General features: G+C 44.2%; 1 protein-coding gene across 2 annotated transcripts in view; it reads right to left on the bottom strand.

Annotated features, from left to right (window-relative positions):
* Positions 1-22058, bottom strand: part of MED14 (mediator complex subunit 14) — a 941548-nt gene that overhangs the window by 597614 nt on the left and 321876 nt on the right. For both annotated transcript variants that reach the window (XM_078658290.1, XM_078658289.1), the window contains exon 14: positions 7255-7449. In XM_078658290.1, the coding sequence (XP_078514416.1) occupies positions 7255-7449 (195 nt within the window). The remainder of the gene's footprint in view (positions 1-7254; positions 7450-22058) is intronic.

Consider the following 22058-nt stretch of genomic DNA (forward strand, 5'->3'; position numbering starts at 1 on the left):
AAAAGGAGTACTTTGAATTGGTAATGTTGACCTTCTAGTACAAATCACAGGTACTTTCTGTGAGATTGATGGATAGGAATGTGAAAGTAGGCGTCCTTTAGATCAAATGTTGCAAGGAAGTCGCCTTGTTTTAACAGCGGCAGAACCTGTTGTAGTGTGACCATATGGAAGTGGTCGGATTGTATGCAAAGGTTTAGGGGCCTTAGATCTAGTATGGGTCTGAGGGACCCGTCCTTTTTGGGTATGAGAAAGTATAGTGAGTAAACTCCTGTGTTGATGGTGTTTTGGGACTGGTTCTATTGCATTCTTTTGCCGTAGAGATGCAACCTCTTGTCCTAGGAGTATCAGATGTTCCTGTGACATGGGACGTTGTCTGGGTGGTATTGTTGGAGAAGTGGTAGTGAGCTCCAGGCAATAACCTGACTGAATTATTTGTCTTACCCACCTGTCTGTGGTGATGGAGTTCCAGACAGGTAGGAACAGTTGTAATCTCCCCCGACGGGAGTGGACTGGTCTGGGGGATGGAAGGGAAGTCACTGTTTGGGAGTAGAGGCATTACGGTTGTTGTTGTCTCTGCCTTTATTGTTGTTACCTCTATATCCTCCTCTGTAATACCCTCTATTGGGCGAGGTTTGGGTGGGCACTTTATAAGAGGAGGTGTTGTCAGTCAGAAAAACCCTTAAAGGCGCCTCTATATGAGGAGCGACAAAAGGACGCTCTATGTGTCAGAGTTTGTAAAGCTCCCATGGATTTTGCCGTATCCGTGTCTTTTTTCATTTTCTCTAGTGCATTATCAACTGTTGGACCAAATAAATGTTGCTGGTCAAAGGTGTGATTTAAGATGCTGGCCTGTACTTCTGGCTTGAACCCAGAGATGCGTAGCCATGGATGTCTACGCAACAGTACTCCCGTATTTATTGCTCTAGAGGCTGTGTCTGCAGTGTCTAATGCGCAGCGGATTGAGGTATTTGTAATAACCGTGCCTTCTTGTATTAAGTCCGAAGCCCAGGTCTTATATTGCTCTGGCAAATGTTGCATGAGTGATTCCAACTCATCATAATGAGCTCGATCATATCTTGCTAACAAAGCCTGAGAGTGTTTGCAAGTCTCTAGACATTGGCTGCTTGTGAGATGGTGCATTTCCCTGAAGCATCTAAAAGCTTGGACTCTATCAGGGGGTGGTACAAAAGGGGGTGGTGATGGACGGAGCATCTGAACCAATCAAACACTAACACCCAGTCAACAGATCTAGGTTTAATCCATCACCGTTCTTTAGCCCACTCTGCCACAGCAGTTCAGACATGGCCATATGCAAATCAGTCTGACCCTGTGCCTCATGGGAACAGTCCAGCCCGAACCGCCAAGCCATGCCTTCCCTGGACCGGAAACAAGCTTCTTAGGACCGGTTTCTGGCATTTCAGCAGTCATCAGCCAGGCTTGCTTGAATCCAGTGCAAAGTGAGCAAGGGACTCACGTCTGAGCATACCCTGCCAACTTATGGCAAACAAATTCGGGGGTGGAGCATCCCCTGTTGTCTGCGAGTTAGCTCTTTTCCTCGCATTTGATACCACTAATAAGTCCAATGTCAGCTGACCTTTGATGTATGCTGGGTCAGTTAGAGCTGCTTTATACTTTTTTGTCCAGTCTGGGGTTAATTACCCTGGCACAGACGGGGTCTTTGAATACCTCTGGTGCATGTCTTACCACTCCATTAAGTATTGCTAGTGTGGTCGTGGTTTTATGTGACGACAGCAGTGTATCCATGAGGAAGTCCTCTTCCACTGGATCTGTGTGCAAGTCTACTCCATGAAAAGTGGCTGCTCTATGAATGAGCTGTGTAAACCAATAGTGTCATCTGGGGGAGATGGTCTAGAAGGGTATGCATCATCTTGTGGCAGATCTGGTGCATCTGGCGCATTATAATCCTCCCAAGGATTGTCTGATGGCCCAGGAATATTGTCTGGGTCATCTGTGTCATGTATGTGATGCTCACTTTCTACCCCCTGTGAATTATTGTCTTCATCATCATCATCATCCTGCGGAATAGGGCTATGTGTGCTGGATGTCGAGTGTACAGAAGAACTATCTATTGGTATCTCCATCAATGGTGAAGGAATTCTTATGGGAGAATTTGGAGCATGTTTTTTGAGAGGAACTGGAGGTGGTTTGGGATAGTCCATTTTCCTCTCTTCAGGGACTGTAATGACATGTCCAGTCTTTGAATTAATACGAAGAGTCTTTTGCTTTGGATCTGGGTGGAAAAGCTCTTCTGCTGAAAAATCCTTTTTCGGTGCCGATTTATCCTGTTTGGGACCGAAATGCTTAGGTTTCACAGTGTCTACTGTCTTTAGAGCAGATTTTAGCTCCGGTTCCGAAGACTTGGTATCATGTTTCTTTCTCGGATCTGCGCTTTTTAGATCCGGAATTGTTGTTCCCGAAGTGCGCTTGGAATCATCGACCTTTGGAGCCGAAGTGTGTTTCAATGCCGAAGCAGGATTAGGCTCAACTTTTTTCGGAACCGGAGTGGTCTTCGGTTCGGTAGACTTGGGAACGTCTTTCGGTGCTGAGCTTGTTTTCGGCTCGAACGGTTTTGGTACCGACGGCTGCTTCGGTGCCGGGGTTAATTTTGGTTTGAGGACCTTTTGCTAGTCTGGACCGACAGACTGACTGCCTCGAACCCGAGTCGACTGGAGGCTTCTTTGGAATATTCGTTGCCGAGCCAGAAGGTCAGGCGTCGGAAGGTTTTGGTCGGTGTGCACCCGGAGGTGGAGGTGGAACCGAAGCCTGTCCCGGTATGGGGGGGTGAACAGGGTCGACGCTTGTACTCATGACCTGTTGACCAGCTGGAAGAAGATCGACGTCTTCTGATTGATCCTTGGCTCCGGAAGCTGAATCCTCAGCTTCGGAAACGAGGTCGTCCTGCTGTTATTCTTCGGACTCTACTTCGATCGTGGAGCCTCGTCTATGATGGGGTCTGATACCGATGAAGATGACTGCGCCATAACTCTTCGAGCTCGACGGTCCCTGATGGTCTTCTTGGACCGGAACAAAGCGCAGGCCTCACAGTCTCGACTCTCGTGCTCTGGAGACAAGCACAGATTGCAAACCTCATGAAGATCAGTGAAAGGAAATTTGTGTCCACACTGAGGGCACTTCTTAAAGGGTAAGCTTCAAACGAAAAAAGGGTTGAGGCAAAAGACCTGCACCTGTTTTGAGTTGTGACTCGTAAATATTATGATGGTGCTTGCAAAACCAAGGAACACAACCCTATCTGTTCCTTTAAGGACAAAGTCCTAATACAAAACACAAATTATGGAATCAGCACCCATCAGGAAGTGTCATTCATAAAAGTAAAAGTCCTTCAATCAGAAATGAGTCCGCTTCAAATGAACAGGTCCGAACTTGATCACGGTAGTTTTTCAATTCTTTAATGTAGTTTTCAACAATAGAAAAATATATATTCCAATTCACAGCAGGTTTATTTCTTTTTCTTTTTTTGAACTTTAGCCAACGCGTTTCGTCTCAAGAATGAGACTTCTTCAGGGCTCAAAAACCTGTCTTTATGGAGTATAATTTGAGTTCCACAATTTTTGGCATGGTAGCCAGCAAAAAAATGACCAGTGGAGATTCTGTTGCTGGCTACCATGCCGTCTTTCTCGTCCCTTCTGAATATTCATCAGAAATAACAGACCTCTCCAATTGATACATGATCTAGAAAAATTGTGCAACTCAAATTATACTCCATAAAGACAGGTTTTTGAGCCCTGAAGAAGTCTCATTCTTGAGACGAAACGCGTTGGCTAAAGTTCAAAAAAAGAAAAAGAAATAAACCTGCTGTGAATTGGAATATATATTTTTCTATTGTTGAAAACTACATTAAAGAATTGAAAAACTACCGTGATCAAGTTCGGACCTGTTCATTTGAAGCGGACTCATTTCTGATTGAAGGACTTTTACTTTTATGAATGACACTTCCTGATGGGCACTTCTTAAAGGGTGTTCGTTCCATGAGCCAAAGGCCCAGTGGCGCAGTTGGGCCCAAAGGCCCAGACTAACGCTGGAATCGAGAAGCGCAAGCCATTCTTCGACGCAGGTAACTGGAATTACTGTCGAAGACGATACCGATGGTATGATGTAGGACTGGAAGTCAAAAAGAGATCGGTAACGGGTCCGAACGATAAACACATTCGAGCCCGATGGCGGGAAAAAACAATCTGAAGATGGAATCGATGCCCATGCGCACTACGATCTACAGGAGGAGTCATTCAACAGACAAAGACTCTTCCAAGACAACAACAAAGTGTAATCATTCGGGCCCACCACCAGATGGTGATCAATGCAATAGTGTGTGGTCTGCAGCCCATATGCCTCGAACATCGGATTTCTAACAGTCTTGGTTTGACAGTTTGTCTCGGGGTTGCCATCCTAATGTTCACTACTCAAATGAAATATTTCCTCCACCGGTTCTGTGAACCAAGCTACTAGAAGTAGCATTGGCCTGGGAGTAGTTCTGGGTAGCAGAGTTATCATAATTACAGAAATGGTGGTATATAGAAACTCCAGCTGAATGTTAAGTTCTGACCAAGACATCATAAAATGTGGTGATATCATCAACTGGCAAAGTGTGTATCGGAGAGTTTGGCGGGGAAGCAGGAGTGCATGTTGAATGTAAACTTGTAGAACCATGAGGTAATGGAGAATACGAAGGAGATATAGACCCAATTAGTGCGTTCGCCCTTGGTCTTCCATTATTTGGAAAACACGTCAAAGTGGGACAATCAGTAATATAGAGTCCTGAGGCAGAGATATGGATATGCTCTTTTGTACATCATGAGTGGCTTTGGTGGAATGTCCAAAGAGGTAGCTGTGTCTGGAAAGGGTCAGATTCTGGGAATTTTCACTAGTAAATGTGATGCTGGGGGCAAAAAAGACAGCTGTCCTGAAGGAGATCCCAGCAGAGGTGTGACAAAGACATGTCTTGGAGTCTGTTTTGCTGAAGAGTATATATGGACGTTGACCTAGATGGCGATTTGTGTTATCCTGAATGCTTTGACTGCAGTGTCCTTACTGATGCCGATGAAAAGGTGGTTACCAGTGACAACGTTCTCGACAACAATGGTCTTGGCGTCAAAGCTATTCTCCTAGGTCTTAAAGTCTATGTCTCTGCTGTCAGAAATTTTCTCTTCGCAGTCAACAACGATTTCAACAGTGAAGATAGAACTGAAGCTGGTCTATAAGTTGATCATTGGTACTTCGATGGTAGGGAATATCTAAGTGGTGTGGATTATGTTTGCAACACCTTTTTTCCCTGGATCTTCCTTTCCATGATTCTTTTCTGGGAGAATTCAAAGGGAGTAGAGGGAGCCCCCTCTATGCTTCACTGCGGGTCTACTTTTCCAGTTGAGCTTGAGCTTGGGGTGAGGGGTTGGCCTAACGGCTAAGGCGCTCGACCTCGGACCTGGGGATCTGGGTTCGAGTCTCGGTAACGACGCCAAAAACCTCCTGTGATTCTGGGCAAATCACTTAATCTCCCCGTGCCTAAAAAAAATGAAAGTGTGTCCTCATGTAACGTAACTGGTGCTATGTAAAGCGCTCTGATACCCGATTCGGTTCGGGTCTAGTTCGCGCTATATAAAACTCTGCAAAAAAAAAAAATAATAAGGTCTTCTAAATGCCGACTCAAGTGAGTTCTCACTCTGTTATTTATCACTATTGAAATCCTTCTAGCAAAATTTACAGCTGGCCAGAATATGAATCTGTTGCAGCCTTCAGGAAGGGCACTTCGCACACAGTAAAGTAACTGGGGAAAAAAGGCACTGCTGACTGTGCCACTGGAACCAATCTACACCAGACTGAAGAACCCCAATCAAAACTAAACTAGTCTTGGGTTGCTTGTGTTGTGGTTCAGAGAAGACTTGGCAGTTCAAGCTGGACTGTTCCTATTGGAGCAGGGTCAAGACGGATTTGTATATGCCTGAATTAAATCGAAAGTGGCATGGTGGGCTAAAGAACGAGCTGTTGGAATGCCAGTGGTTAGATTTCAAGCAGTTGCCAGTGGCTAGAAGTATTTTCAGCATCCTTCCATCACCATTTCTGTATTTGGCTGACAAAAAGACACTTCATAAAATATTTCTTGCAAAAATAATGAGTTGCATTTCTATCAAAGTGTTGTAGGACGTACGATCCGGCAAATAAAATACTGAGGTTGAGGCAAACTACCAGAACAAGACTTTCAACTTCCCTAGTGTCTGATCTTTACATGTGCATGAATTTATCAAACTACACTATTAAAATGTAGGTTTCTTTCTCTAACTTTTCCTGTATTTTTTTAAGCCAGCTTGCAAGTAAAAATGTAATACTGAATAAAGTACATTCTTCTAGGCAGCAACAAACATGGAAGTAGTAGACAATCACAACTCTTTTTAATAAGAGATTTACAAGGAAGAGGCTGAAGCAGAAGGATAATGCACACAACACATGCATGGGTTGCTTATTTATCAAAACATTGTGGTGCTCGAGTCTAGAGGGCAGTCGTCCTAGTCTTCAAAGCTAGGAGTAAAAGCTCCATCTAATTCAAAGACTCAGCACCCACATCTCAACAATTGTTTGGTTAATAACATATTGGTTAATAACAGCGGTAATAGGTCAGCAAAATGCAGAAGCTCCCAGAATCTTTTTCTTGATAAAAGGAGATTCTTTATTAATTAATTCTTTTAAAAAATACCCTTTTTTCTTAGATTTTTGCTGTAGCCAACGAGTTTCATCTAATAGGACTTCTTCAGGGCTCGTTCGATGTATACACTGAGATTTTAACTGAAAATTCTCCATCTAAAAGTCAAGAGCGCTTGATAGTGTGCTATTGCAGCAATCTGTATATACACAAGAAGCTCATACAAAAGGATTCATAAGTGAAATAAACTGGATGACAAAAGTTAGCAACATCAACGTCTAAGTTCCCAAATCAATATATAGAATGAGGTTTAATGATTCAAAAATGGATGAAGTTTGGATGAGAACAAGCAACATGGTCAAAAATCAGAACCCGTGAGTCGTGAAGTATGGAAACTCCCATCCAAGTAAGAGTAACCACAATGTTTTGCTGTCCAATTACTGCTGTTATTAACCAATATGTTACGAAGCAAAAAATTGTTGGGGTGTGGGTGTAGAGTCACAATACTTCTTTTAATGTGTTTGATCATATAGAATATGGTCTAAAATGTAGGTGTAAATAGAATATTGACTCAATATGTATACCTTCCGCTTGGTCCCAGCTTTGGGTGGGATCCCATTGTTAGGATCCTGAGCCAGCTCTTCGACATTTGGTTTGAACTTCTGGAGTAAAAGTGCAGTAAGAGGACCATCTTCTCCCTCTGGATGGCTCACGGACAGAAAGTGGTAACTGTAGTCCAATTCTGTTGGGCAGTTAGGAACTTCAAACATCTCAACAACCTATGAAAAAAGGAATGTAAATTATCAAGCTGAAAACAAGCCCTGAAAGTCATGTTTGATCAGTCAAGAAGGACAAGACAATTCAAGTCTACATGCACAATGTTAAACTAAATGCAGTCCAAAACCATTAATATCAGAATCTGTGATTTGTCAAACATCTGACACATATTAAAAGTCCCACTAATCATATGGACAGGTGGCTACTCGCTGGTGGACGTTTTAGAGGTGCACCAAATTGAAGCTAACAGGGCCTACTGGACATGCAGCTCAGGTGTGGGGCACTGCCACGTTGAGTCTGGGATGGAAAGAAAGAGTTACACTGGCCACCATACTCTGGCACACTGCCCAACTGGCAAATCTTAGGGTCACCAAAGGTTTTGACCGGTGGGACTTAATAGGTCTATCAGTGGTCGGGGACCTGTAGAGGGAAGGGGGTTATCTCCTTTGCCCAACTGCAGGAAAATACGAGCTAGCAGACACAAAGCGATTCAATCTTCCGATTAGCCATGCGCTACATGCGGCAATACCTAGGGGTGAGGTTCTGTGAGAATCGTTCCGGTGTTCCGGGCATGAACGAATACGGGCAAGTAAGGTATTTATGAACCATAAATGACGTGTTCAGTAAGTGTACGCGTTTTCACTACACTACCTGGCATGGTTCGCCTTATTTACGTGTTTCTACATCTGGACCCTTGGGTTCCATTTTAGATACGGCATCCATTTTGTTTCTTGCCCTCACGTAGTCAGCGAACAGGCAACTGTCCGCATCGTGACCTTTTTAGTTCCCAAGCTTTACGGAAGAAACATATTCCTTTCATGCGTCTTTTATAACTAGGGGAAGGACACTGCTAAGGCAATTGCCTCCGATCGAAGGTGATTCTGCCCGGTCGGTCTATTGTTTCAGCCTCGCACATGCTGGGGTCAAGCCCTTTTAAGCTACGATTACGCATCCAATATTAACTTCTTCCCTGCTGTCTGACTTCCTTGCAGCTGTTCTTGTCTCTTTCTCTTGCCTATTTACAACTCAAGTGGAATGTACCTAATGATGAGAAGATGTGCTTTTACAGTTGGAGCTGGTGATGTTAATGTAATTATGTTCCGGGGTTCTGAATACATGAAAGCGACCCTTTTGAAGCCTTTTTGTGGGAACTGGGTTGTAACCTTTTGTTCACATGTTGTGCAATGGTAAAATCTTGTATAAAAGAGAGCGACTCGCATATGCAATTTGAAGCAGACTCTCAGAACTACATGTTGTTGTACTTCTCGTGACTTTTGCCTCCCTGCAGTAATAAACGCTGATCTTTGACGCCGAAGGAAGTCTCCCGTGTCTCTGTCTTTAGTGCGCCAGAACAGGTATCCCACGAAGGTTTTAGGTGTTGTTCCCTGGCACCGCTGGGCCTTAAATAGTCCAGTCCTTCAGTTGGCGCCCAACGCGGGGAGACATCGGCGGTACCGGTCCAAAGCCTGACGATTGTGAGGAACTTCGTGTGAAATCTCCGAGGAAAAGGTGCACCCCGCTTCATCGATCCTGTTATCGAAACAAGTGGTCCGAAGATTTTTCCCGCGAAGATTCCCGCCTCCTGACGGCTGCGACGGACTGATGCCCTGACTGTCGGCCTGTTTTCGACGCCTGGCGTAGATCTTTCGTACAAGCGAGACGATAGACGGGCCTTCCGGGTGACGCCATTGTATTTTCAGTTAAGTATTTGTGGGTCGCTCCCAGTCCTTAGTGGTTGTTGCAGCTTATTGAAGCTTTGTTGTATTGCATGGTTCCATTGCATTTGTGGTTCTTAGTTGTTGGTTCTTAGTTTTTATTTAACAGTTGCAATTGCCAAAAACCGAGGGTTTTGTTTTTCACGAAGAATTAGTGCTTCGGTAACCCTTGAAGTTTGATACTAGGTTAGTGTACATGATGCCTAGCCATAGTGGTTTTCTCGGTTTCTTTAAATGTTGCAACAAGGATTCCCGGTTGGAGGACTCGTGTCCGATACCTCCAGTTGGAACTCCGATATATGAGCTCTATAGTCGACATGGTGTGGGCCCTATTATATATAACGAATATTGGATCCGTTACACGAAAAAATATGGTGTCCTTAGTTGGCCACCACATGGAAGCTTCGACCTTACGATTTTAGATAATCTAGAAGCTAAGTTGTTTAAAAGGAAAGCTAGGCCAGCTATGTTTGATTCCTTTCGGTTGTGGCGTAAAGAGGCCAAGCAGAAAGAAATCAAACAGCTTAAAAAGGATCGAAGAGAAGGGATCGTTCCGATAATGCAAGTTGTACAACAATGTCAGCGAGATAAAGAAGAAAAAGAGATAGAAGTTTCTACTAGATTACATCACATGAGGATAGACAAATGTTATCCGGTTTTACCAGCTAGTCTTGATAAGAAAGAAGAGGATTCAAAGGAGGATCCCCTGTTAGCGTATTTGATGAAATCGCCACCTGCTTATGCACAGGGTGCTACAGCCCCTGTAGTTCCTCCTGTAGTCCCGCCAGTAATTCCTCCTGTTGTCCCTCCTGTTGTTCCGGCGGCTGCCGGTCAGCCCGTTGTTAATCCTACGTTTGTCCCACCACCTGTTCCTATTCCTACTGCTCCTTTGCCTGTGCCTTCGCAAACTCCAGTCTCTGTTACCCCGACTATCTTGCCTGTTTCTGCTGTTCCTGAGTTCCCTTCTAATATTGTCACTCCTGTTCTTTTTCCTTCTTCTCCTTCTGTTCGTACCCGTATTCCTAATACTGTTGCTACGCTCTATTCCCCACTATCCGGATCGATACTACCAACCAGTGCTTCCGAAACTCCCCAGAGACGAAGTCAAATCCCTGGTGGAAGAGAGAGTGCAACGTTAGTGACAATGGCACATAGGTGGATAAGACATCCTGCTAACTACCCTCCACGCATGGTCTTCGAGACGTTTTCTCAGTTTAATGAGCCTACACAGAGATTCGTGTTCGAAGAAATGTGTAACTTTTTGAGGGAACAATGGTATAATGATGATCTAGATAACGTACCGCCCGATATGATTGAACTTCAAGGTCAATTTTCGAATGGTATGATTGTAGGTGGAGATGTACGACGTGCCTTAGAGCGATTGTTAGCCCATAGGTCGACAGTGCCTTCTCGAGTGTCGTTTGATGACGACTCTGAGAATTGGAAAGCGGCTCCTGGTCAGTGCCTTATGAGAGAGGTTCCGCCAGTGTGGATGCCAGGTGATCCTGGTGCTGCTCCCCCAGTTTTGCCACATTTCCAAAGAGTTTGGATACACCTCCCATGGAAGCGATCAGAAGTCTTACAGGTCAAACAGTCCTTGCCTGATCCACGCAAGAATCCGGCGGGTTACTATAAAGAGTTGTCTCAATTGGTAGATGCTACTATTATGAACCTTGCCGACATCGACATGCTGTTCGGTAACGTTGTACCACAGCCGGTTTGGGTGAAAATTCGTCAGGAAAATCATGCGAATGAATTAGGTGGTGATTGGGCTGCATTAATAGCGGCTGATGGACTACAAGTTGGTGGGGCTAAGCCTGAGCAGTTAATTTTGGATTTGCCTCAGAAAATAATTACGCTCATGAAAACGCTTATGCCGGCGATGAGAGTAAACTGGGATAAATTATCAGCTTGTAAACAAAAGAAGGACGAGACTGTCTCCGATTTCTTCACTAGATTTGAAGAGGCATTTGTCGATCATAGCGGTCAGGATATGGGCACTGAGGGAGGCCAACGTTTATTTGTCGATAAATTCGTATTAAATTTGTTGCCTGAATTATGCAACAAATTGAAAAATTCAGAAAGTGCCTGGGCTGTTTCCACTACTGCTCAAATATTAGCGACGGCTCAATATTATGAAAATAGGGAGAAAGAAGAAAGCGATCGTGTAGATAAGAAAACGAAGGAGCTCAAAACGAAGGTTTTGTTGCAGCAAGCGTATCCTCCGCGTTCCAATCACACTGATTTGCAACAGCAATATAAACCACAATCGCAATCCTCCAGAATGCAGCCACGTCCTGACTCCTCTGACTTCAGATCTATGCTTGGGTATAACCAGTGTGCATATTGTAGAAGAGAGGGACATATCAAATATGATTGCCCCGCTTTGCGTGACCGCCTTAATGGTGTATCGGCACGAGGGGGTCGTGGTGGTCCTCAACAATCATCTCGAGGTAGAGGTCGCGGTACCTTCCAAAATCAGACTGAGCGCCCTAATACGTCCTCGGACGCGAATAATTGTTTTGACCAGCGAAATGTAAGGTCCGATAAATCAGCGCAGTATTACGCGGACGACTATTACGTTGAACAAGAGACTGTTGTAAACGATCGTTACTAGGACAGCCACCGACAGAGAGAGGGAGTATTATCAGTTCCGGTTGATCAGAGTGGGCCTTACGTTGCAGTTGCTACATCTGGCGTAGTTGAGCCTTTTCTGTTAGACACTGGTGCGACGAAAAGTTCCATCATGCATTCGAAACTCCCTGGCGCACCTTTGTCTGGCTTAACAAATGTTTCCGTTGGATTCTCTGGCGCCCCGGTTAGTAATCCTGTTTCTAGCCCTTTGCCCCTTACGATTGGCCCTCGTGAGCTGGAGGCTCCATTGATTCTATCTACTGGTTGTGGTGAGAATCTTCTGGGCTTGGATTTGTTAAAACGGTTATATGCGACTTTGTATTGCTCTCCTGAAGGAGTGGAGCTTACATTAGGTCGGAGAGTAATCTCTCCTATGTACTTGTCGATCGATAAATTCCCACCGGAATTGAGCTCCCTTCCTGCGTCTCTATGGGCCACAGGTCCCAATGACGTGGGTCTCTTGGACATCCCACCTTATATAATCAAACTGAAACCAAATGTGCGAATGCCTTGTATACCACAGTATCGTATCTCCACTGAGGGAGAACGGGCGCTATTAACGATTGTACACGACCTGATCAAAAAGGATGTCATTGAAGAAACTCGAGGAAATGTGTGTAATAGTCCTGTACTACCAATTCTAAAACGAACTGATCCATCTAAACCTCCTGTGTATCGTTTCATAATCGATTTGAGAGAAGTAAATAAAATCGTGATTCCACAGTTCCCCGTGGTCCCTGATATCACGACTTTGTTGACTATAATTCCAGCTTCTGCCTCCTGGTTCACGGTAATCGACCTAAAGAATGCTTTCTTTAGTATCCCGATTGCTGAGGAAAGCAGAGACCTATTCGGATTCTCATTAGGTGGTCGCAGTTTTAGATTGAAACGCGCACCACAGGGCTATTGTGAGAGTCCGTCGATCTACAGTCAAGCACTTAAAAGTCAACTTGATTCATTTATATTACCGGTAGGCGCAGCCTTGATTCAGTACGTTGATGACCTGTTGGTAGCTGCTGATACCGAAGATATTTGTAGAGCTGCTACAGTATCGTTGTTGCGGCATTTATGTGACTTACATCACAAGGTGTCACCTTCCAAGCTGCAATATTGTTGCCAAGAAGTAACCTACCTAGGTCACTTATTATCAAAAGAAGGGAGAAGGTTGACCCCAGAGAGAATTGCAGCGATTACCCGAATGACTGTGCCAAAAACTCAGAGAGATGTACGTGCCTTTCTAGGTATTACGTCATACTGCAGACAATGGATCCCAAATTTTTCACTATTGGCGAAACCATTGTTAGCTCTCACGTGCAAGGATGTTCCGACTCCTTTGCCCTGGACTGAAGAGTGTCAAAAAGGTTTTTCAGAATTACGTGATGCGTTGTGTTCGGCTCCTGTGTTAGGTACTCCTGATTACAGTAAGCCGTTTACACTGTACGTTCACGAGAGGGATGGTTGTGCGTTGAGTGTTCTGGCGCAACAATTTGGTGACAAACAGCGCCCATGCGCATATTTTTCTTCGACCTTAGACCCAGTAGATAGAGCTTTGCCGACTTGTTCAAGAGCAACAGCGGCAGCTGCGGCGTCCATTCGACAGTCCGCAGGTCTGGTCATGGATAATACGCTTACGGTGATGGTCCCGCATGCAGTTGACACTCTCTTGAACCGAACGAAAACTCAACATTTGACGAGCGCAAGGTTGTCTGGGTATGAGCTGACGTTACTAGCTAGTCACATACGGATAAAACGGTGTAATGTGTTGAACCCAGCAACATTATTGCCGATCAACACGGAGTCAAGTGATGCAGCACCACATGACTTATCTGAGAACCGAAGAGGAAACGAAAGGTCGTATTGACCTAAAAGATACTCCATTGGTAGATCCCGATGGTACTTTGTATGTTGATGGTTCCTGTTTTAAGTTACCGAACGGTGATGTGACGACTGCGTATGCTGTGGTGACGTTGAGGACGGTTGTGGAATCTACAAGATTAAATCAGAACTCGGCTCAGGCAGCTGAGTTGATCGCCTTAACGAGAGCGTGTGTGTTGTCCAGAGGAAAGCGGGTGAATGTGTTCACAGACAGCCAGTATGCTTTTGGTGTGGCACATAGTTTTGGGCGATTGTGGAAAGAAAGAGGATTCTTAACGTCGCATGGCACAAAGATTCAGCATGGACAGCTTGTGAATGACCTTTTAGATGCACTCACATTGCCTAAACAGGTGGCCATAATTAAATGTAGTGCGCATCGAAAAGTGACAGATGATGTTGGTCGTGGTAATGCGTTTGCAGATGAGACTGCTAAGGAGACAGCTAAAGATCTGACAAGTCGAATGTATGTCACAAGTTCAGTGAGATGGCCTGCGGAAACTAGTATGTGTGAGGACACAGTGGAGAGTGTGAAGGAAATACAGAATGAGGCCACTGAAATGGAAAAGACTAAGTGGAAAGAAAGCACGGGAAAATTAGATGAGGATGGATGTTGGGTTGATTTGTCAGAAAAACAGAGATGGATGTTACCGGATGCATATGTGCTTGCTGTTGTTACAATGGTCCATAGCACAGCACATATTAGCTCGAAGGGCATATGCAAGTTGTTGTCTCCTGTATGGAAGAATGAGGGGATTACTAAATGTGCAGAGAGAGTGGTTAAGAATTGCATGGTATGTTTGATGCATAATCCCGGTAAGGGCACCCCCACTCCACCTGGTCATTTTGCCCCTCCTACATGTCCTTTCGAAGTTATTCAGTTAGATTTCATCCACATGGAGAGATGCAACAATTTGAAGTATGTGTTAGTCGTGGTTTGTGCATTCTCCAGATGGATTGAAGCTTACCCTCTTAAGGATAATACTGCCCTATCCACAGCGAAAATTCTGCTCAAAGAGTATTTCCCCAGGTACGGCATGCCTCGGATTGTATGGTCGGACAACGGAAGTGAGTTTGTGGGAAGCGTGATGAAGAGTGTGTGTCGTGGTTTAGGAATATCCCAAAAATTTCATAGTGCTAATCATCCTCAGTCAGCAGGTTTGGTGGAAGGATACAATGGCACCCTGAAACTAAAACTTGCTAAAATTCAGGCAACAACTGGTTTATCATGGCCTGACGCTTTGCCTCTAGCTCTCTTATCGACCAGGGCTACTGTACACTCTCGAGTAGGGCTTAGCCCATATGAGATTGTGTTCGGCCGTCCTGCGAACATTTGGGGGGTTCCGAGACCTAAAGAATTGAACAGACTTGAATATCCAATGTTGATTGATTATCTATATGATCCGATTGCTAAATTGAGTTTGATTCATCAACAGGTCTTTGAGGCTCTGCCGTCACAAACAGAGGGTCCTGGTCATCGGCTCCGACCACGGGACTGGGTCCTCACCCGAAATTTCGGACGAAAACGCCATCTTGAGCCGAGATTTGTGGGACCCTTCCAGGTGCTACTAGCCACGAGGACGGCGGTTCGACTGGAGGGACGGAAACACTGGGTGCATGCCACCCACACCAAGAAGGTTCCGCTTCCTCTGCCGGCAGACACATGGATACGTAAAGGTTTTTCCTCGTCTGAAACTGACGTTCCCCAGCGCTTTGTTCCCTTTAGCGAAGCTCAGACCATAGGGAACACTTCAGTTTTTTCTGACACTCCTGTTGATTCCTCTCAAACAATTTCCCTTCCTTCAACATTGGGGAATACAAGTACTGAACAATTGCCTGGACAATCGAACACTCTTTCGCCATCCAATCCACTGTTTGAGGATCAGACTCGACCCGGGAGAAGTCGATACTTTCTTCGATCGCGCGTTAAGGACAAATAAAAGAGTTCTGTTTTTTTTATAGTACCCCCCAGTCGTCATGAACACTGTGGACATTATATATTGTGTTTATCTTTTCTTTTCATGCAGCTAAGAGACTATTATTGAAGTGATTCGAATTCATTTAACCTATCATCTGGGTTGGCCGTAGGGCCGTGCGGGTACTTCCTTCTGTTTAGCAGCTATCGACACTAGGTCGGTTTCTTTTGTCGATTTCTGGGAACTCCTGGGAATTGGCAACCGCTACTCAGAACGAAGTGCGTCAAGAACGTCACGGACGGTTTTTTAGAGGATGGACTTCTCGAAGCTGTCGGAAAGAGAGAAAATGTTGACGCAAAGATCAAAAGTGTTTTGTACAAAATGTTTGAGGATGGACTTCTCGAAGCTGTCGGAAAGAGAGAAAATGTTGACGCAAAGATCAAAAGTGTTTTGTACAAAATGTTTTCTATTTCAGATCTTTATGTTGTTCCTAACTGTTTCAATGCTACTGGTGGGTGGAGCATATTTTGGGATTCAATTATTGTTACCTTCCATTTCACCTACTCCTCATTCCTATAATCTGAATTTCGCTTCCACTGTTTCTCCACATTCCTTTCATCTCCTGCCCCAACATGAACAAGTCAGACGTGCAGAATTTAGAAACAATTCCTTTGTGCAACTTTTGCATCAGCACCAGTTGGTGGTAAATACAACCAACTGTTGGGTGTGTGGGCTAATGCTGCATACCATGGACAGGGGTATCCCATATTTGGTTCTTCCGTACAGCCCCCAAGGGTCAGCTCGGGCATTCCAAACCATGTTCCGTAGTGCACTAGATTCTTACCCCCATCGAGAGCCACGCTCAGCAAACTTTGGTCCTGGCCCGTATCACAAGTCTCTAATGATAGCTATTGCCGATCTAGATAGAGATATCTTCGATACATCACTTATCCCAGAAGAAGAGGTGCAAACCTATAAGTACCTTAGTGAGGCTGAGTATAGTATATCAGTGGGTGATAGGCAGCTTAAAAGCTCATCTCCAATCTGGATTGTACCTCACCTAGGCCACTTTTGTCTGCAAGGTCGTGGCCGAAATCCAAGAGCCCAGCTTGGGAAGAGTGCTTGTGTGGATACTTACGTTCTACCGATGCTCTCTTCCCCTGTCTTTCTGACTGCCAAGGGTACCTATTTTGTATGTTATGACCGAGCATACACGTGGTTACCTCATGACTTCTCAGGTACCTGCTACATTGCAAATCTCTTGCCCCCGACTTTCACTGTTGCTGCCGACTATCACAAAACCAGAGTTGTGAGAGGTGTCATTAATAAAGAGGATACTTCCGGCCAAGAAGCGGGAGACTTCTTCAAGGGTTTTCAACCGTTTTGGGGCCCTATGGTCAATAGCAGAAATCTGAGACAGTTAACTCGTGTAGTAGAGTCAACTGCTAACATAACTGCAAGCGCCCTTGGTAATCTGACAGCAGAGCTTCAAGCGGATAGGCTTATGACGTTACAGAACCGTATGGTACTGGACGTTGTTCTAGCAGATAGAGGCGGCGTGTGTAAGGTCATCCATTCGAGCTGCTGCATATTTATACCTGATAACGCTCCAACGGTTTATCAAGCCATCTCCAAGTTGCACAAAATCTCGGAGTCCATACACGAGGACGAAGGAGATTGGACGCTTCTAGGATGGTTTTGGGGACTGGTGTCGACTTGGGGTTGGAAGATTCTGATGATTACAGGGGTTGTTGTGACATTTCTGTTCACGTGTTGTCTGTGTGTACAGTGTGGTCCTGCCTTAAGTGGCCTTTGCGCTACAACGTGTATAAGAAGGCCATCTGTTACCAAAGAGGCATTGATGGATGGAATTATGTTCCAACAACATCTGAATGATCTGATGAATATCGAGATCGAATCCGACTTCGACTAGTTCTTGCCTACATGAGGGCAAAAGGAGTGTCTGAGGTTCTGTGAGAATCGTTACGGTGTTCCGGGCATGAACGAATACGGGCAAGTAAGGTATCTATGAACCGTAAATGACGTGTTCAGTAAGTGTACGCGTTTTCACTACACTACCTGGCATGGTTCGCCTTATTTACGTGTTTCTACATCTGGACCCTTGGGTTCCATTTTAGATACGGCATCCATTTTGTTTCTTGCCCTCACGTAGTCAGCGAACAGGCAACTGTCCGCATCGTGACCTTTTTAGTTCCCAAGCTTTACGGAAGAAACATATTCCTTTCATGCGTCTTTTATAACTAGGGGAAGGACACTGCTAAGGCAATTGCCTCCGATCGAAGGTGATTCTGCCCGGTCGGTCTATTGTTTCAGCCTCGCACATGCTGGGGTCAAGCCCTTTTAAGCTACGATTACGCATCCAATATTAACTTCTTCCCTGCTGTCTGACTTCCTTGCAGCTGTTCTTGTCTCTTTCTCTTGCCTATTTACAACTCAAGTGGAATGTACCTAATGATGAGAAGATGTGCTTTTACAGTTGGAGCTGGTGATGTTAATGTAATTATGTTCCGGGGTTCTGAATACATGAAAGCGTCCCTTTTGAAGCCTTTTTGTGGGAACTGGGTTGTAACCTTTTGTTCACATGTTGTGCAATGGTAAAATCTTGTATAAAAGAGAGCGACTCGCATATGCAATTTGAAGCAGACTCTCAGAACTACATGTTGTTGTACTTCTCGTGACTTTTGCCTCCCTGCAGTAATAAACGCTGATCTTTGACGCCGAAGGAAGTCTCCCGTGTCTCTGTCTTTAGTGCGCCAGAACAGGTATCCCACGAAGGTTTTAGGTGTTGTTCCCTGGCACCGCTGGGCCTTAAATAGTCCAGTCCTTCAGGGGAGAGACTCCGCCAGAGTCATCCCCGTTAGATGGATATCATACTAAAAAGGCAATCTCACTAATCTATAAAAAAAAGTGTTAATAACATGCCTGAACCCCTCCTCCTTCTCAGGACCAAATGGGATCACGACATAGCGGGACTGGATGATGGGGAATGGTTAGAGGCTCTTGCCTCTCCTAGAGAAACAGCTATTTCTTCCATGCTCAGGCTCGTCCAGCTTAAGATACTACACAGAATATACTTTTCAGGGCCAACGCTAGTGAAGATGGGTTATAGGACTGATGCAGATTGTACCAAGGGATGTTGGCAAGAAGACAAGTTTATACACATGCTCTGGGAGTATCCGGCAATCCAGAAATACTGGGCGAGGGTAACAAGGTGTATGACAGAAGCGATGGGCGTCATGACAGACTGCAATATAAAGCTGTCTCTCTTAAATATCTGGGGCCCAACCGACCTAAATACCAAGGAGAAAGTATGGGTGACATTGGGGATGATGATTGCTAAGGGGAATATTGCAAGGTTGTGGGGGGCGCGGGAGATGCCATCCCTAATAATAATAATAATCCACATTTGTATAGCGCACAATCACCCGTTAGGGTCTCTAGGCGCTGGGGGCCGTCGGGAAGATTAAGCAAGCTATTGCCCAGAGTCGCATGGTGCTGGGCTAACCTGCCGCCGGCACCGGGGATCGAACCGTGATCCCCAGATTCCAGCGTCAGTCGCCCTGGCCGCACACACCTCTCCCACTGAGGCTTTGGAGAATGATACAGACCATTGTACGTTTACCAAAAAAACTGTACATGTATCAAGAGGCTGCCCCACCAATCGGACACAGATATGGTAAAAATGGAACACCTATAGGGGAGAGACCTGCGAGCCGCCTATGACCAGACAAAGGCATGACTCAGAGTAATGGACTCCCAGCGTGACATGATGTACACTGTATTGCTCTAGTTAGTGTAACACATTTATAGTGAGACCATTGTTGATGGATATACTGTAGACAAGGTTGCTTGTGCATTGTTTTTACATGTGATATTTTTATTAATGTTTCTTTTCATTAAAAAAGGTAAGTCACAACCATATATCAGCCTCTGTTACTGCATCAGAAAGCTGTGTCCTTTTGTGTTTTGGTCAACTTTGTAAATATAGAAACTATTTTTGTATGTCACAAAATGTCACGAAATATGTAGGTTTCATGTTCACTCGGGACACTATGCACCTGATTGTGATTATATATTGAAATTGTATATATAAACATTTGAACTCACAAACATCCTGCAGTTTATAGTGTATAGTGTATAGTGTAATATCTCTGTTCGACATCCACCTACCCCTTTATCGCCATTGCGCTTAGGATTGCTATTGTCTAGTAATTACATTTGTCCACAGGAGCCAATGTCTCTGTTTATATAGGACTATGAAAGCATTATATAGAATGTAATGATTATATTAAAAAATGCTGGGAATTTGTATTTGCTTGTTGTAATGGTTGTTTGTTATTCGTTGTTTTGTTATTTGGGGGAGTTAGTTAGTGAGAGAGAGAAATAGAGTTAGTGATTCAGATAGTTATTGAGAGAGAGAGTTGGAAAGTTAGTTAGTGAAAAAGAGAGAGTTAGTGAGAGAGATAGTGAGAAAGCGAGAGAATGAGAGTTAGTGTGAGAGAGAGAGTAAGAGAGTTAATTAGTGAGGAATTGAAAGAGTTTGAGTTAGTCTGTTAGTGTGAGTTAAGTAGTAAGTTAGTGTTAGTGTGAGAGGTAGTTAGCAAGATCGAGTTTGAGGGAGTGTGTTAGGTAGGGATAGTGAGAGAGTTTGTGTTAGTGCGAGAATTAGTGAGATATAGTGAGAGAGGGTTAGTTAGTGAGAGGGAGGTAGTTAGGTAGTGTGTGAGTTAGTTTGTTAGTGAGAGTGAGATAGTTACTGAGTTAGTGAGAGTATGATAAAGTGAGCATAGTAATTTTAGTGATGTTTAATATGTTGGTTATTGCAGCATTGCAGTGGCATTGTAGCGTATGGGTTTGAGGGCTAATTTTTGTCTAGATTTTAGCTTTATTGTGCTAGATGAATCCACTATAAAAACCTAAAAGGAGTCCAAACTAACGTGCTGATGTTTATAGTAGATAAACATAAAGAGAATGCTAAGCGTTCCAGCAGACACCAGCCTAATTTAAGCTCCTTTCAGGTGCTAACATTCAGCCAGTGTTAAATAATATTACGGTTCTTATGTAAGTAAAAATGAACTATTTTCACCAGCACATTGAAAAGAAGTTGAAAACGGTTTAAAAATGGTATTACAGGGGACTGGCCAATATTTAACACTGGCTGAATGTTAGCCTCCTGCACATCATTACATTACGCGCATGGTTTGATCTATACAGAATAGTTTAGAGTAGTACACCCTGAAACACAGAAAATATTTGCAAATATATTTTGGGGGTAAAGTGTGCAATGATTTTCTAGTATTGGAGATGTTATTTAATTTTTTAGGGTCTTATGTACATTTGTGTATGCCCGCTGTAGTTCAGGTGAGACGTGGAACGAAGGAGAACTTGATTTTTTGTGTTGATTTAAAAAAAAAAACATTTTAAGGGTAAATAGAGGTTTTAAGAGAGAAAACGTACAGGAAAGAGGAAGATGTTAGTGAAAGTACTTTAGGTTGTGTGTGGAGATATGGCCATATTGGAAGGAAGCGGGTGATGAACAAACCACGGACGGGAGAGGAGGATGGTAGAGAAAGTGAAATAGGAGGTGTGCTGTGTCTGCCTGCTGTTGATGTGGCGTCGCTGGTCTGGGTCCTGTAAAGCTGAATAAATTTTGAAGAACAGTTCAATAAAACTTCATTTAAAACAAAAACAAGTTTTCAAAGAAATTTTTCCCTGAGTGCATTTGAGGACGTTATTCCCGGTTGGAACAACGCAACAGTGTGTCCTGTAAAGCTTTGCCACAACAACTTGTTATTTGATGTTAATAGGAGCGCCTGAGGGCTTCCTTACATTTGTGTAAAACGTTGGCTTAAGTGGAGAAAGTGTGCTGTGTAAACTGCAAACCAGCGGTGTCGCAAAAGGCAAAACTAAAGGCAGGATGCTTAGCATATTAATACACTAAACAGCCATTGGCAAAAAAAGTGGAAAAGCAGTACTTCTAAAGCTGTAGCCAAGCCACTCTGTACAATAAAAAAAAAATGGTAACAAATTGTCTCATACAAACGTAATCTCAGTTTGGAGAACTCAGACGTTGATGCCTCCAAGATCGATGAACTGAGCGGGGTTTAAATTACGCTTGTTCAAAAGGAGCACCTACCACGAGATGCCCTCCAGCAGGCAGGCTTTACTATATGACGTGACATAAGCATAAGTGTTACGTTGGGTTTCTGTTTTTCAAATTTCTTTAAGGTGGCAAATGAGCGTCCCGGTAGACACCGGAGTCATTTAAAAAGACTGCAGGCGATGACATAATGGCCTTGTGGGGCACTAATTGTTGTTTTGTTTGTTTTTTTAAACATGCCCCTGCATGCCGCTGCTAACAGTAAACAGCTAATAGCACGGACTGAAAGCCCCTCTGTAAAACCGATTTTTTTTTTAACAAAAGGTGTCATGCAAACCTAATCGTAGCTTGGA

The sequence above is a fragment of the Lissotriton helveticus genome, chromosome 8, assembly GCF_964261635.1.
Source record: "Lissotriton helveticus chromosome 8, aLisHel1.1, whole genome shotgun sequence".
Taxonomy (NCBI): domain Eukaryota; kingdom Metazoa; phylum Chordata; class Amphibia; order Caudata; family Salamandridae; genus Lissotriton; species Lissotriton helveticus.